At 40.0% G+C, this 17,627-nt stretch overlaps 2 protein-coding genes across 6 annotated transcripts in view; both read left to right on the top strand.

Annotated features, from left to right (window-relative positions):
* Positions 1-10,452, top strand: part of LOC102937536 (solute carrier organic anion transporter family member 1C1) — a 46,133-nt gene extending 35,681 nt beyond the window's left edge. For 2 of the 5 annotated variants that reach the window (XM_037915978.2, XM_037915967.1), the window contains 6 exons: positions 871-1,066; positions 2,495-2,660; positions 3,214-3,398; positions 7,756-7,820; positions 7,954-8,071; positions 9,343-10,452. In XM_037915978.2, coding sequence (XP_037771906.1) covers positions 871-1,066; positions 2,495-2,660; positions 3,214-3,398; positions 7,756-7,820; positions 7,954-8,071; positions 9,343-9,565 — 953 coding nt within the window. In that variant the 3' untranslated portion in view covers positions 9,566-10,452. The remainder of the gene's footprint in view (positions 1-870; positions 1,067-2,494; positions 2,661-3,213; positions 3,399-7,755; positions 7,821-7,953; positions 8,072-9,342) is intronic. The other 3 variants (XM_037915962.2, XM_043538940.1, XM_037915973.2) reach the window with 3 other exon arrangements.
* A 5,384-nt stretch (positions 10,453-15,836) lies between these two features.
* SLCO1B3 (solute carrier organic anion transporter family member 1B3) overlaps positions 15,837-17,627 on the top strand; it is a 51,756-nt gene continuing 49,965 nt past the window's right edge. Inside the window, exon 1 of the mRNA XM_037915937.2 lies at positions 15,837-15,972. The gene's annotated coding sequence lies outside the window, so the exon portion shown is untranslated. The remainder of the gene's footprint in view (positions 15,973-17,627) is intronic.

Genomic DNA, 17,627 nt, shown 5'->3' with positions numbered 1-17,627 from the left:
AAAATTTCTATATACATATGTATATATACAGTGTAAATAAATGTGTCTATGGCATTCCATATCCGAAGATAGATGTTTCTCTATGGCATTCCATATGCGAAGATGGACGTTCATGGCGCCTGAAAGTGGACAATCGAAACAAAACACACAAAGCATTTAACTGAATTTATTAAAATCGCTTCCGTTTCAAAATGCAATTTCCACTGACGCCTGTGGTGAGTACTGTGTCTTGTAGACTCGTTTTTCACGACAGTTCCAAGTTTTGATGCTATCGTTAGTCTGCTATAGCTTGCAAATACACAACTACATATACCTGTACTGAAATTTCAGTCACAAAAATATAATTTCATTTTAATGCGGTCCCCGCTATAACACGGTACTTGGCATGGATTCCAAATCGCGTGTTCTAGTGAGAGTCTGGTGTATTTAGTTATCTGTTAAGGTGTCTTCTAGTAACATCCTGTTACGAAGTTATCAAGTTTTACATTATACAAAGTTTAGCATGGACTGGGGTCTATATGCATTACAGAAACAGAAATATAATAATAATAATTAATAATTAATAACTAGCACTTTACATCAGATGGAATGTAAAAGCCTACTGAAACACTGATTTAACAGTCTGTGTTGCATTCCATTGGCATGTTGATTTTGCACCATAAATGAATCAATTTGCAAGAAAATAATAATCAGTGACTAGCTGATGCCATACAATTTTGATGTTAAAGTTGCAGCTGTAGTTGTGGGGGGTTGTCATTCAGACAGTTGCCAAATGTTCATTTTGTGGGCTCCCTTAGCTAATATGACGGGGCATAGCAGTCCTCCTACTTAAAGTTTATGTGTATACTAATTCTTCTCATTTGTTTGTAGGTCTTATCAACATTCCTGCTGTGGCCTTTGGGATATTCTCAGGAGGACTGATCATGAAAAAATTCAGGATTAATGTTTTGGGGGCTGCAAAGCTGTCCTTGGGATCATCCTTCTTTGGTTACCTCTTGCTACTTTCATTATTTGCAATGGGCTGTGAGAACTCAGACGTGGCAGGACTGACTGTGTCTTATGAAGGGTATGTTGGAAAGTGCAACGTTGAGTGCAAAGTTCCATTTTAAAGCAACCTGCTTCCTCAAGGTATTCACATTTTCTATGAATATACTCACCCGGGATCTACTCCAAAGCAACCAAAGTCTTTCCATTGACTTCAGTGGGATTTGGAGCAGAGCCCAGAATCCCTCTGTAATTGTTTTTAGCGCCCAAGCCCTTATTATTCTTGATGCAGGTTATTCCTGTGTAGATGTATCGAAATTCATGACATTTCCTGTGAATTCTCTGATTGGGGAGTAGAGCTGTGCTGCTCCTCACAAAAAGCTAGGGGTCCCACTCCTTTCAATCCACAGATCCCTGGAGAGCTGAAGAGCAAAACGAGTCAAGAGGCATCCATATCGGTGTTCCTTGCTTCTGTGTGCTGCTGAATACCCCTGGCCTCTGGACATGCCAGCTTTAGGGGTCCCCCAGCAGGACCACTGTAGAAATCCCTTCAAGGTGGAGATTTTAAACTGTGGAGGGTGAAATAGTGCAAGTTACTCGACACTCTGAGTGAAATCCTGACCCCACTGAAGTAAATGGAAGTTTTGTCATTGACTTCAACGGGGCCAAGATTTCACACTCTGTCTGCAGTAATCTATACCAGTTTCCCCAACGGGTTTCGATAGACGAATCCAATTGAACTTGACTAGTTGTCACTCCCATCCTCCTTGAAACTCTGCTGATTCCCCACCTCTGAGAGCCCTCCATGGGGCAAAGATGGAAAGGGTCAGCATGGTACATGGAAGTGGCTGCACTCCCACTTTTCACATCATTGCCATTGATATCTGCAGGCACAAGCTTCCTTATGCTTGCGGCAGCAGAGGTGACCACAGGGACTTTCTAGATGGGCTTTCTGTGCTGGCTTCTGCAGCCACTCCAAGAGTGATGCTCCCACTGAGGTCAAAGGAAGGTCTGCAGATCGAGTGGCTGCAGGGTCGGGTCCTCAACTTAGATCAATCCATCTGTGATCACTTTCCCACCTCTTTTTCAATAGCTTTTCGGTAGGGATGATTTTCCCCCTTTGCCATCAGAGTGACCAATGTTCTGAGTGTTTGGGTCCAATTTTGTTTAATTGCATTGTGCCCCAGATGTTTCAGATGAATATTTTAGAAAATAAAAGTAATCTGTCAGGAGATACACATTGTTAAAACACTTGTTAACAATGTTCCTTTACTAAAACATATGGTGTATTTTAATAGGCATGTCATATTGTAGAATACTGTTTGGTAGCAGAGAGGAAACATTTGTAAAGGGAAGTGGAAAGAAAACATTTCAGTAGACTAAAGATACAAGGCCACACTCGGGTGCATCTTGCTGAAAATATAACTCAGGGTTTGAAGACATTTCTGCTTAAAGCTGCTGAAAAACAGCATTTCATTTTGTTTCTGCGGTTTGTTTTGGTTTTTGTCAGAACGAAACAGGTCTCTAGCTATGAACAAACCCTCTTTTCTGAGTGCAATTCGGGATGCATATGTTCAAAAAGTGAATGGGATCCTATATGTGGGGAAAATGGAATCACCTATGTGTCGGCTTGTCTTGCTGGTTGCAAAACATCCAATGGAAGCGGAAAAACCACTGTAAGAAACTTTTCTATCATCATTTATGATGCTTTGGTCTGTCTTAGCCTCGCTAGCTCTGTTATAGTAATTGAATTGCAATTCTTTTTAAAGTAGGTATCTATGAGTTTCCTTAAGTTTCTTGGTTTTCGGCAATGTGCTACAGAAGATTAGAACTTTCTAGGGTATGCTTTTTTGTTTTCGTGGAAAATGTTCTGCTTTTCATAAATTGAAAATGTAATCGTATTTGGAAAAAAAAATTATTTTTGAGTTGTCAAAACCATTATCAGTTTGGGGGTTTTAAACAAAAACCTGAAATATTTTGTCAGTAATTGGACATTTCTTTGGAAATTTCTGTTTCAAGAAAAAAGACTTTTTTAAAGCAAAATCCATAACTTTTCAATGGAAAACTTTTGACTAACTCTAGTTTGGACTGCACACAGATTTTGACTGTCCAAGGGTCTGGAAAAATACAGTGTACAATATCGTAACATTTTAGGTGGTCATTTTCCCTTACTCCTCTGCTATACTTAGCAATCTCAATAAACATACACTTCTACCTGCTATATTCCAGGTGTTTTATAATTGCAGCTGTTTGGGAATTACAACATCTCCATCAAGAAGCTCCTCAGCAGTGATGGGAGCATGTCAAAAAGGAAAGGAATGTCCAAAAATGTTTCTGTATTTTCTGGTAATATCAGTCATCACTTCATATACTTTGTCAATAGGTGGTACACCTGGATACATATTACTTCTAAGGTAAATAGAGATCATTTCTTTTCATATTGGCAAATGTTTTCAAGGTGATATTAAAATCCATTTTCTGTCTTCATTCATAATCTTGGGTGTCCTTTCTGACAAATCTTAAAGGTAGCAGAAAGAGATTTCAGAATGTTTTTTAACCATTAAAAAGCATCCTGACAAAATTGTGTATAGCAATATAAATGCTACCGGCTAAGCTACATTGTGCTTCTGATTAGATTATACAAATAGCTTCATATTTAGGTTTATCATCAGAGTATCTATGCTCACTTTGTTATAAAAAATAATACTCTGGGCTTGATTCTCATTTACACCAAGGCCACTTCTTATAGCTCTGGTAGTGGAAACTTACATAACTTTCAATGCCCTTTAAACTGCCAGAATGGTAGCAAATGACCTTAATGTACATGAGACTCAAGCCTTGTGTGTATGCATAGTTAGTCAAATTTTCATAGGTACTGAATACCCACAAATGCCATTGATTTAAATGTGTGTGTGTATGTATTAAATAATTACAAAAGAACCTAGAACTAGGATCAAACTAGAAGCTGAAAATTCATTCAGATCCTCTCCTTAGGATTCATGACAAATGAGTAATTCCGTATTATCAGTTAAAAATCTTTTAAGTAACATTACAAAAGTAGAATTTATCTGAATTTTTTTTTATTCTATCAATAACTGCCTTTCACAGAGACAGTCATATGTAATAGTGGGCCAGTGGCACCATGACTTATCCAGTACTGAATAGAGGCTTGCAAGCTAATTTTCAGAAAATATATGGGGGATATAATATGACTTGTGTATAATCTTGATTGGTTCAGTTTCAGTCTGCTCTCTCTGACTTCCAAGAACCTACATTTTAGGCATCAGTGTCACTGCCTCTTGGAAAGCTTTCCTCTTCAGTTCCTTTGGCCAGACTCCCTTCAGCTTCCCTTGCCTAGCTTCCAAAATGCAAAAAAAATAACATCTAGGTAACAGAGTGCAGCGGGTGTCAGATTGTATTTCAAGTTGTCCCAACTTTTGAAACTCATCTGACATAGACCCTTTGTCATTGCAAGAGTTTAAGTATCATCCTGGACAGACAGTGCTAAAGTAGGAAATACTCTGAATATCGGGCTTTATGCAAAAATGCCACCATGACGTACTGAAGTAACATAATTTCAAGTGTGATTCTAGCATAATCCCAGAAATACGAGTATTTTTCCAGTGGAATATTGGAGCTCACAAGAGAACTACTTCAAACCCTAATGGCTTCTTTTGTTGCAGGAAATAACTTTGGCGAAGAACAATCTTATCAGAATATATTTGAGTTCTCCTTACTCATGCAAGTTGTCCCTCTTCAGTTAATGCAACCACTCACTTGAGTAATGACTGCCCATACAAGTGAGGGGTTGATGACTCATGCTTTTGCCTGAAATCTTGATGTATTGATGATTTCAAGTTCAATATCACTAAGAACCTGTCTATTCTTGTTTTGTTTGTTTGCACCAGTTTCGTTTCAAACCAGGGTGAGCTGCCTCAGTACAAACCCCTTCTTGAGGCAGGACAGCACATCTAAGAGGGGAGTTTGCATTTTTGTAGCAACACCAAGTGCAAAAAATTCCCAGTACAGAACGAGCACTGGTCATTGTTGGAATGAGTATAGGAAATGTAAAAGCTCAGCCTAATAAATTATTAAGCCACCATTTAAATTTTCAACTCAAAGGCATCTATATTTCTTATCTGAAGAAGATAGAACTCCCCGTGTTGAAGTCGGTTGAAGTTGCATGGACTCCACACACCTAGAGATTTGCTACCATGTGATTTTTCCAATTTCAATTATCTATATGGAGAAGTTTTGAAATGCTTTCAGCAATAATCACAAATTTAAAAAAAAACCCTTTTCTTTATATAAATCAAAAGATAAAACTTGATACACAAAACTTTGTTTGCATATAATTTGTAAACAGAAAAATGGACTATATTTATTTTTTAAAAAAAATCAGTTAATTTAGTCAGTTTATTGTGAGCCAGATTCTGATGCCCTCACTCTGTGAGTAATTCCATTGAAACCCATGGGACTAATTGCAAACTACTCAACATGGGTAAGGGCATCAGAATCTGGCCCTTAGAAAATTAACAAAATGAATGAATTTTAAAAAATAAATCAGTTCATTTGTCTGTTCATGAATCATTTCCAAACACATTTGAATTTTTTATGAACTTGCTCATTACTGTGAAAATCATTCAATGATTGGCTTTCCAAGGAAATTTTTGTAAACAAAAATGAGCTTATGTTCACAGAATGCGAATATGTGCACTTTAGAAACAAAATTACTGCCCAAGTGAATTTGCAGTTTTCATTCAAGCAACCGTTTTGCCAATGATTTTTTTTTTGGCATTTTCAGCCAACTCTAACATTAAAAGTTGGTTCTGGTACTCGATACAAACTGGCAGAAATATGAAATGTGAGATCCAAATGTGCCATATGAATGCAGAAGCTAAATCCCTACAAGACTTTAAGATTTAGTGACATTTACTTCAAGGGTGTACAAGATTAAAATCAGTGAAATGTGCTTATGCCCAATGACTGATTCATATACTGTAGTATTCCTTTAAAGGTATTAGGCTAATTAGGATTGCCAAAGGACTTTAGAAACTATTGAAGGTATGTGACATTAATGAAATGCAAACGGGAGTAATTTAAGTAAAGGCATGCTATTAATAGAGGGCTATTAAGTGAAGAAGGGTCCCCTAAGTCATCTCTGAATGGACTGGCTTTCAGTGCATGGGGAAATATAGCTTCTATTGAGGAGCTGATATACTAGTTAAACAAATGCTCTGATGAAATTTTCAGCCAAATTGGAGCAACTCCTTAGTATAAGGAATAATTTAAATAAAGGAGCAATTTAAATATAAAGACGCAGATTTCAGATACCAAATCTCTCTTTCTTGGTTTCCAGCATTTGAATGTATTAATTTTATTTGTAGATGGGGCTTGATTCACTATTTCTTTGAACCTTTGTGTCATCATTTACACCAGTATAAAGCGAGTGTAAAAATATGAGATTATTCTGATCTATTAATGTTACACCTCCTTTTGTACTGGTGTAAATGACTGCACAAGGGCAGGGCATTTGAGAATCAGGCCTATAAATGTGGTTGCTAAGAAATTCTTTTGACTTTGGATACTTCTCAGTTATGTTTTTGATGCAGGCCTTTTGTGTACTTTTGAGCGTTAGTTAAATAGATGGAGGGCCAGGTTATCATTTACACTAAGGCTTCTTGACACTGCTGTGTCTGTCTAAAGGGGCCTGAAAGTAGTCAGTCAGAGCAGTGTAAATGATGGGCCATAGTGTAAATGAGAATCTTCTGAAGAGGCTTTAAAATTCTTTTAAAATACACATTGAAGGGACGACTTCCTGGAATGTCTTTTCAAGACACTAGATGACTGTTTCTTGCGGTATGTCATTGCTGCCATCCTTAGATAATAGTCTGGAAATGGTTTTGAGGAAAATAATGAGTCTTCGTAGGTGACTTTGCCCATAGTTGTGGGGAAAGGGATTAATCCTACAAGGAGTTAAGCTGTTCCTGAGTGGGTCTGAGCACCACAACCCTTGATTTCAGTGGAATTTGTGTGTTCTTCTTAGCTTTCAGGAGGCACCCAGTACCTTGTAGGATTAAACTCCAAAACATTTTATTTATCCACAGTACAGATTTAGCTTCAGCCTTCTTTTTGAGCTACATATGCTTAACAGGATGGCCAAGACATTAATAAATTGTATTATTAACTACCATTAACACGAGGAAATGCATGTATCAGGTAGAGCAAAGCACTTTGACACATGCCTAATTTTAAGCACATCCATAGTCCTATTGATTTCAGTGGGACTATTCGTATGCTTAAAGTTAAGCCTGTGCTTAAGGTCTTTGCTGGTTCAAGGTCAGAATGTTTGTTTGCTATGTATGTATGGGCATGACCCTGCAATCCTTGTGATTGCAAAACTCATTTACTTACACCAGAGCTACTTACACCATACTACTAGCCATCACAACGTTGAGTCAAAAGGCTTTCAAAATGCTTGGCTGTGTGTTTGCAGAACTAATTTTCCACATGCTGTGTGAGTAACTCTTAGAAGTTGTTTCAGTTTGAAGATGCACTGCTGTCTTCTTAAAATTTCATATTGAAGTTAGATGTTAAGAATTCCTAGGCCTGATTTTCATGCCATCACATTAAATTCGTGGCTGTTGCAGCGCCACTGTAATCAGTGGCATTGCCTCAAAGTAAAACTATCGTAACAGAGTGGGAAATCGAGGCCTTCCACTTGTCATTAATGTTTTATTTCACTTTAACAATCATTTCTTTTTTTTTAAGATGTATCAAACCACAACTCAAATCTTTTGCGCTAGGCATTTATACTTTGGCAATAAGAGTTCTTGGTAAGTTTGGTTCTACATTTCATCTCATTTGGATACACTGTAGTACTGTATCATATTGTTAATAAATATATAAAATTAATAATATTTTATGCAAAAGTCACATTAATGCTCTTTGTTTGTTTAATACTTAAAGCAGGAGTCCCAGCCCCAGTATATTTTGGAGTGTCAATAGACACCACTTGCCTGAAATGGGGAAGCAAAAGGTGTGGGGGAAGAGGAGCGTGTAGACTATATGATTCTAATGCATTTAGGTAAGAGATTTGGTGAATTCATTCTTTCAGTTCACATATTTTAACTATGTTTACACACTGAGGGCTAGAGCTGGTAGAAAATTACCGGTCAAAACTTTTTTGGATGGACAGTTGGGTTTTTAATTAAACAAAAGTTATCATGGAAGGTATCTGCTTTTCTTGAAAGCAAAACCCCAAAACCAGAAAAGTGTGTGTGTGTGGGGGGGGAGAAATGATGGAAAATCAAAAATCTTTTGGCTTGGGGCTATTTGGGGCTGAAACTTTTCAGTTTGGGGCACTTTGTGACTGATATTTATTCAGTCCCCCCTCTTTTTTATAGAAAGTTTAAATTTTCTTCAGAAACATCTCTTTCTTTCCCTTCCCCCTCCCCCCGAGTTTTTTTTTTTTCCTACTAGCTCTAGTGCAGACCAGACTCTGGTAGCTAATTGCTGCTGCACATTGGGACAATACAGAGCTGGATCACAACAAGGCATTATGACCAGGGAGCCACAAAAGCCTGTAACAAGGTGTGCTAGCTCTTTAAGGACCAGCCTAGGTTCCATACAGGTACTGATTTCTTCCCAGGACAGTGACATTCTCAGGGATGTTCTATGGAACAACATCTAGGAATTAGAGACTAGAACAGCAAGACATTCTGGGAAATGGGGTTGGCATATAATAGTCTCCTCCTTTCTGGTAAAAAGGAGACCTGGAGGAAGCAGGGCTGCTGGTAGGTCTCACAAGTGAGGAGACAAGAAGTTAGGTAAGGAGTAAGTCCTGTTTGAATAGTCCTATGGAAAAAAAGAGAAAGATTAGGAACCTGGCCGGACTCCACTTTCATTTGGGGACTCCAGGTGTTTCTGTAAAACAGTAACAAATAATTATAATAGTTCATAATTATTAATAATAAATGCCTGCGTCACAGAAATGCCAGTCTTGTTGGTATCTCTGATGAAACTGCTAAGGCTTGAATTGGCTGCTGAAGAGTTGTAAACGTTCCTCTTGCCTTTAAAAACGGTCTCTCCAGAAACTTCCCTCACTCTCTCCCACTGAAGGACATTGGTAGATTCAGTGTGTGGGAAGCTCATACTGCCACTGCCTGTGCTGTACCTGATATATGGCTAAAACTCAGGGTGTTAAACAGCACCTTGTATGAACACCATATTCATTCAGTTTTACCAATTTTATCAGAATTATAAATGACTCCCTTTTGCAGAGTTCTTTCAGATGTATCTGAGGCATTAATTGTGTATTACCTTTATGGAAGACTGATTGAGGTTCTTTTTTTATAGATACATATATTTGGGATTAACCGTGGTCTTGGGCACCATGTCCATTTTCTTGAGTATTGCGGTCCTTTTCGTCTTAAAGAAAAGATACATTCCACAAGACGAAAACATCGCAGCCAATGGAGGGAGAGGAATGGTCTCGGTACAAACCAGGAAAGATAATTTTGTCAATAGCGACTATTTAATTCAGACAACCTACTGGCCAGAAAAGGAAACTCGACTTTAGGAAAATTGATTTTTTCCGGGGGATTTTGACCAGCAGGGGAGCTCCATACAGAAATCCATCCTAAGTGAACATGTTTGAGTGGGTGGATGTAACTGAGCATCCATTTTGAAAATGTTCACCTTTATCCAAGTTTGACTGTAAAAAATCTTCTTAGAATGTGTATAGGTCTGAAAATACAGTTCAAAATTTGTCTTAAAAATATGGGGCGAAATTCACTCTTCTCCACACAAAACCCAGGTAACGGACTCTTTGCAGGGAATTAAGTGGGTGTTCTGGAGATGCCGTTCACTTCTTAACCTGAAAGCAGGCAGTATGGCTGCTGCAGAGATCCTCCTCAGCAACTCTTCTAGTTTTCAGTTGGAATGGGAATGCTGCCCCTTTGTATCTTAGTGATCTCTTCCACGTTGACCTATAAGGAGTGGGCGTAGAAATACCCTTCATGGTACACAAGGGACATAGAGACCCCTTCCATGGATGCTTGCCCATAAATGCCCCATACAACCAACCCAATTGAAACAGTTAAGTAGTGTCTTGGGCTTTCTGTGAGGCTCTCTACACCAAGGTAAATTCCATCCATGATGTTTTGACTGTTCAGTGTTGTGGTTAGGAATTCCTTCTCAAATTTACTCATGCAACCTCTGTTAAATCATGGCATCAATAACAAAAAAGTTGTCACTAGTAAAACCACTACTTTGTGGTTTCATGTGACTCTGCCAAAGGAAATTTGAATTAAGGATACAGCTATTCTATGTTTTAAATGGTTTCTTGCTGCTTGCTAACACTCAATGACTGTGTAATTGCATACCTTTTTTATACAATGTAATAAGCAAGATGATATAACATGATAAAACAATGATCCTTTGGGAATAATAAAATAAATCCTAAGAGCAGCAGTCTTTGTTTATTTCCTTTTATTTATGTGTTTTAATGTATTTAATTCATCAGGGCAGAAATGTGTCTAAGCATCTAGTTTGATTTTTTTTCTTGGTTTTGGTTATATTTGTTCCTTGTTATGTTTGTCAATAGGGAGAACTGGATGAATGTTAATATCTGTGTTAAACGTGGAACAAGGTACTCTGAAGGGTTTACTGAAAATACCACTCCAGCCGATATCCTTTAAAGGAATAAATGCCTTTAGAGTGCCCAGTGACAGATATTCTGTAGCTCTGGGTCATATTATTTGCAACATAAGATCACATCACATGACTGTAATCACATGGGAACTGAGTCTCAAGGGTGAGTCTGTTAGATTAGAGTGGTACCCTGGCTCATCAGACTCTATTCCTGAGGGCATTCTGCACCCAAAAATAAAAAATTCTGTACACAATATTTTAAAATTCTTCAAAATCCTGCAAGTTTTATTTGTCAATAAATAAATGCAGAGGCTCCAGCATGGCGGTGGGAACCACTGGCTGTATGGAGGTGGGGATCACCCTGCAGCCTCCACCCACTCCACCCCGGGGCACAGACTCAGTGGTGAGGCTGCACCCAACCGTGATACAACACAAGGCCTGGGCCTACCCCAGAAACACCCTTGAGCCCTGCTGTCCCGCACCAGGTGTGGGACAGGCAGGCTCAACCAAGCAGGATCCAAGTGTGGAGGGGTTCAGTGTGGGGGGATTCAGGTGTGGGATGAGAGGATTCTGTGTGGGACTATCTAGGTGCAGGCAGCTCAGTGGGGGTCTAGGTGTGGGGGATCTGGATGCACAGAGGCTTGTTGAGGTGGTTCTAGGTGCAGGGGCCATGGGACACTGCAGGGGCTTCCAAGTGAAAGTGGTTGGGGTTCAGTGGAGGGGTCTGGGTGTGGGGTCCTCAGTGGGGGTGTCTGGGTGCTGGAGGAGTGGGGCTTGGTGGGGCGGGGGTCTGGGTGCAGCTAGGTGAAGGTCAGTGGTGTGGGGATCTGAGTGTGGAGGTTCCGGGGGTACAGAGGGATGGGGCTCATCAGGATGGGGCTTTGAGTGCAGGGAGCTCAGTGGGCAGTAGTCTGGGAGCAGGGAGACTTCAGGTTCAGTGGGGTGGGGTGGGGTTCAGGTATGGAAGGCTAGGGGGATTCTGGGTGTATGGGGTGAGGCTTGTTGTGAATGTCTGGATATGGAAGGTCCAGATGCATGGGGGAGCAGCTTTCTCTACAGTGACCCCCTCAACTGCCACAGCTGAGGAGTGATGGGGGCAGGAAGCAAGGGAGGATGCTGAGCTTCCTGCAGCTGGGGGAGGTTTCTGGGAGTTAGTCGGACTCAGCCCCGGCCACTTCTTGCAGGGGAAGAGGAAGTCCCATCCTCTCCTGCCTCCAGCCCAGCCAGGGTAGGAGCCATTGGCTGGGGTGTCTCCAGCTCTGCGGTGATTTACCTCTCTGTTGGCTGCTCTGGGTGCCCGAAACAATGAACCTGCACAGCTAGGGACTGGCATGTGATTGGTCTTGCAGATTCCCTTTGCCTCCCTGTCAGAAAGTCATTTTTCTGTGAGGAAGCAAAGAAATCTGCAGGGGACATGAATTCTGCACATGCACAGTGGCACAGAATTCCCCCAGGATGTTGACTCCCCAGGCAAAATCATGGCAAAGTTGATACAGCATAATTAATACCAGCCACCATGATTTTATAAAAAATATGTCTTGTCTGATAAACTTGATATTGTTTTTTGATAATAGGTTTCAGAGTAACAGCCATGTTAGTCTGTATTCGCAAAAAGAAAAGGAGTACTTGTGGCACCTTAGAGACTAACCAATTTATTTGAGCATAAGCTTTCGTGAGCTACAGCTCACTTCATCGGATGCATACTGTGGAAAGTGTAGAAGATCTTTTTATACACACAAAGCATGAAAAAATAACTCCCCCCACCCCACTCTCCTGCTGGTAATAGCTTATCTAAAGTGATCACTCTCCTTACAATGTGTATGATAATCAAGGTGGGCCATTTCCAGCACAAATCCAGGGTTTAACAAGAACGTCTTGGGGGGGGGGGGGGGGGGTGGGGAAAAAACAAGGGGAAATAGGTTACCTTGCATAATGACTTAGCCACTCCCAGTCTCTATTCAAGCCTAAGTTAATTGTATCCAATTTGCAAATGAATTCCAATTCAGCAGTCTCTCGCTGGAGTCTGGATTTGAAGTTTTTCTGTTATAATATCGCAACTTTCGTGTCTGTAATCGCGTGACCAGAGAGATTGAAGTGTTCTCCGACTGGTTTATGAATGTTATAATTCTTGACATCTGATTTGTGTCCATTTATTCTTTTACGTAGAGACTGTCCAGTTTGACCAATGTACATGGCAGAGGGGCATTGCTGGCACATGATGGCATATATCACATTGGTCGATGTGCAGGTGAACGAGCCTCTGATAGTGTGGCTGATGTTATTAGACCCTGTGATGGTGTCCCCTGAATAGATATGTGGGCACAGTTGGCAACGGGCTTTGTTGCAAGGATAGGTTCCTGGGTTAGTGGTTCTGTTGTGTGGTATGTGGTTGCTGGTGAGTATTTGCTTCAGGTTGGGGGGCTGTCTGTAGGCAAGGACTGGCCTGTCTCCCAAGATTTGTGAGAGTGTTGGGTCATCCTTCAGGATAGGCTGTAGATCCTTAATAATGCGTTGGGGGGTTTTAGTTGGGGGCTGAAGGTGACGGCTAGTGGTGTTCTGTTATTTTCTTTGTTAGGCCTGTCCTGTAGTAGGTGACTTCTGGGAACTCTTCTGGCTCTATCAATCTATTTCTTCACTTCCGCAGGTGGGTACTGTAGTTTTAAGAATGCTTGACAGAGATCTTGTAGGTGTTTGTCTCTGTCTGAGGGGTTGGAACAAATACAGTTGTATCGCAGAGCTTGGGGGAGAGAAAACCTGGATTTGTGCTGGAAATGGCCCAACTTGATTATCATACACATTGTAAGGAGAGTGATCACTTTAGATAAGCTATTACCAGCAGGAGAGTGGGGTTGGGGGAGGTATTTTTTCATGCTTTGTGTGTATAAAAAGATCTTCTACACTTTCCACAGTATGCATCCAATGAAGTGAGCTGTAGCTCACGAAAGCTTATGCTCAAATAAATTGGTTAGTCTCTAAGATGCCACAAGTACTCCTTTTCTTTTTTTGATGATGTTACACATATAGTTGGCAAAAGTAACTTTTAACATAATATACTTAGACTTCCGTAACACTTTTGCTTTAGTACTGCATGACAATGTGATTTAAAAAAAACACTACACAAAATGGATCCAGCACATATTACATGGATTAAAATCTGACTGACTGAAGAATTTCAAAAAATAATTGTAAACAGGGAATGATCATCTCATGGAGCATATCTAGTGGGGTCTTGCTGGAATCTGGTCTTGGGCCAGTGATATTCAATATGTTTTCTTCCAAATAATTGTTAAAGATAATTGCTGATAAAGTTTGTAGATGCCCTAAAAATTGGAGGAGCACTAAATAATTATAAAGACAGTTGAGTTCTATGGAGTGATCTGGATTGTTCGGTAATCTGGGCTCACTTGAACAACACACATATTAACACAGCTAAAAGCAAGGGCTAGGAACCAAGAATGTAGGTCACGCTTATAGGATGGAGTGACTGTACTGTGGAAAACAGTGACTCAGAAAAGGATTCTGGTGTCATGGTGAATAATCAACTGACCATGATCTCACAGTGTGACGTGGTGACGTGGACAACAAATGCAACCTTTGGATGCAGAAACGGGGGACTATTGAGTAGAAATAAAAAGGTGGTATAACCACAGTATATGACAATAGTGAGACAATTATTGAAATACTGTGTCAACTTCTGGAGCGCATACCTTAAAAAGGATGTGTACAAATTGGAAATGGTTTAGGAAAGAGCTACAAGAATGATTCAAGGTCTAGAAAACTCTGCCCTACAGTGAGACACTCAAGAAGCTCAATCAAATTAGTTTATCAAAGAGAAGGTTAAAAGGCAAGTTGATCATGACCTCTAAATACCTACGTGGGGAGAAAATTTCTGATGCTAGAGGGATATTTAATCCATCAGACAAAGGCATAGCAAGAGCCAGTGCCTGGAAGATGAGGCTGGACAAATTCAAAATAGGAATCAGGCAAAATATTAAAAAATTAAGTAATTAATTTTATAGTGTGAGTAATTAAGCATTGGAATAACTGACTTAGGCATGTGGTGTATTCTCCATCACTCGATGTCTTTAAATCAAGATTGGATGTCTTTCTAAAAGATAACCTCGAGCTCAAACTGAAGTTATGGGCTTGATAAAGTTATGGGCAGTTAGTGAAATTCTATGGCCTGTTTTATGCAAGAGATCAGACTAAATTATTATAATGGTCCCTCCAGGCTTTTAAATCTCTGGATGATATCCTGGACCTTTTGAAGTCAATGGGAGTTTTGCCATTCACTTCAGCAGGGCCAGGAATTCACCCTCTGAATCTACTGTCCCTTGCTCAGAGTAACAGCCGTGTTAGTCTGTATTCGCAAAAAGAAAAGGAGTACTTGTGGCATCTTAGAGAATAACCAATTTATTTGAGCATAAGCTTTCGTGAGGTACAGCTCACTTCATCCGATGAAGTGAGCTGTAGCTCACGAAAGCTTATGCTCAAATAAATTGGTTATTCTCTAAGGTGCCACAAGTACTCCTTTTCTTTGTCCAGTGCTGTTATGCTAAGATGACAAGGCGTGAATTTAGGTCCTGATCCTAGAAAGTTCTCAGCACTTTTAACACCCAATAACTATATATATATAAAATTTCTCTGTACTGAGATGCTGAGAGAGATTGGGTACAAAGAATGAGAATCAGGGTCTGTGCTGCTATGTAGGTGTGAAGTAGCTCCCACTACTGGCAACTCACTGTATTTTAAATAGGAGGCTGGAGACATCTATTTTATTAAGAAAAATGTCTTGATGCCCCTTCCTCCTTCTCCCCATACAGATACATGATCAAGTCAATGAATCAAATTAGTCCCTAGTTTCACTCTGCTGACTGCCTAACAAGGCAGTCACTGGAATACACTGTGTGGGAAATGCACCAAAATAACAGGAACACCAAAATGTTTCTGAAATGAACATATAATCAGCTTGTGAATCTTTTCGAGAAGACTCTTAATTGTTTAACATTTTCTTCTATGTTATCCATTTTCTGAGTTTGTTTCTGACAGCCAGATTCTAACATTAAGAGCATCAACCAGTCAGTACAGATGGAAAAGATTTGACTTCCCTGCATGAGTTAACTTTTCAGGCTCAATGGATCCTTTGTTTAAGGATTAGTGGTCTGAGAATAAAAATGGCTTCAAAACAGAGCTGCTTAGTTCAGTGTCCCCTTGTTGCCTGACTACAGACGGCTATTGCTAAGCTACCAACTGCTATTGGTAGCTACTTCTACTGGCAGGAGTCTGTTGCCGCCTTCCAGTTGGAGGATTCTGCAAATAGCTACTGCTATAAAGGTGACTTCTAGTGCGGTTTTTCTAGTTCGCTCATGCTTCAGGTATAGTCAGATGTTGCTAACATCTCAGTTTTAAGATTATGGTGATTTTGTGGTCACATGCCAATTATTTCCCTTAACATATGTAAACTGTGATTTTTGTAAGAGGATTGGGGTGAGGGGAAAGGCTGAGACATATTTTTTGGTCAAGGATGGGAATCCTATAATATTTGGTTATACCACAGTGCTTTCCTTTTTTCCATTTTATTAATAATGGACCATCCTCAACACTTCTGGCTCAGGTAGGCAACTCATAGCATGGATGCTTGGACAGATGTTTTGTACCTAGATAAAAGATAAGTAACTTAGTTTTACAGTAAGAAACTTCATGAGATTTCCCCTAGCCATGTATGAAATAGGAGAAAGGGGGTTCATTCTTTGCCCTTTCATTTCAGAACAAATGGTAGATTTTTAATGTACAGAGGACCGGGCACACTTTTTGAGATCAATTGCTTTGGAAGCATTTATTAATCTGAGGAAACCAAGGAAATACTTTTCCTTCCCTCAAAAACCAAGCAAACAAAAATCCACCACAAGCGGAGAAACAACAACCCAATTTGTTTCCCCTAAAGCTCAATAATTTCCCATCTGGAGAACGTATTTCGCTTCGTCCATAGCTTCATAAATGTTGTGGCTTCCTACGCCACATGGAGTTTAAAGAAAAAAAAATCACTGGTTGTTGATACTGAAGTTGGAGACAGGTCCAATGGTAAAAGATTGACATTAGAGACCTACAGGGGGAAGACTCCACCTTCTTGTGGGGTGACATAAAAGAAAAGGAAATTCTGTGCTATGAATATATCATAGTGCCTTTGGGAAAAGCGTTGGAGCCAATGGCATGTCTGAAGAAGAGGGAGGGCTCTTGTGGATGCACTGTGAGGAGTTTGTATTATGTAGCACTAGTGTCTTTTTGTTCACATCAGCAGAAACCCTTTCTCCCACCCTGCAATAAATAATGAGATACCAGGTGTAATGAGGTATAAAATCTTCTAGACCACTGGAGCAGGCCAACTGCTTTAAAGTAAACATGCAGAAGCTGGAAGGTTAATCCCTCATGCCCAGCTGTGAACACCAGCAACAACACATGAAGAAGGACTACCCGTTGGAAGAGAGGAAGAAACCATATCTCCACCAGACCCATGAATCAGGATCTTCTGCATGTGTTTTGGGTCCATTTGACTAAATTGTGAGCACGTGCTTAAATCCATTGATTTCAATGGCCATGTGCTTATTTAAATCAGGGTCTAAGCTGCATGGAGATAACATGAAATTTACTTCGGGGATGAAATGGTAACACTCTATCACATCTTTTCTCTGTACTGTAAAGAGAGCTCCCCTGAACTCATGGCTGATGTGGAGATATTGATTACTTAATTCTGACTAAGCTACCTGTGGTTCTGCACAGAAAGCTAAAGATATAAAAATAAACTAAAATATCGAGCAGAGTCCGAATCTTCCTCTGGGACAGCAACGGGAATCAGAAAAGAGTTCCGCAATGGAGAAAAGTAGGCGAGGTGGAGTTTCTGAGAGTACCACTCATGAAGTCCTCCTGCTCCTTAATTTACCACCTTCAGTGGGCTTCTAAACATATTAAACAAAACCTTCCAAGCTTCACTT

The sequence above is a fragment of the Chelonia mydas genome, chromosome 1, assembly GCF_015237465.2.
Source record: "Chelonia mydas isolate rCheMyd1 chromosome 1, rCheMyd1.pri.v2, whole genome shotgun sequence".
Classification (NCBI taxonomy): domain Eukaryota; kingdom Metazoa; phylum Chordata; order Testudines; family Cheloniidae; genus Chelonia; species Chelonia mydas.
The sequence above is the reverse complement of the archived record's forward strand: the minus strand, read 5'-3'. Positions and strand labels throughout refer to the sequence as shown.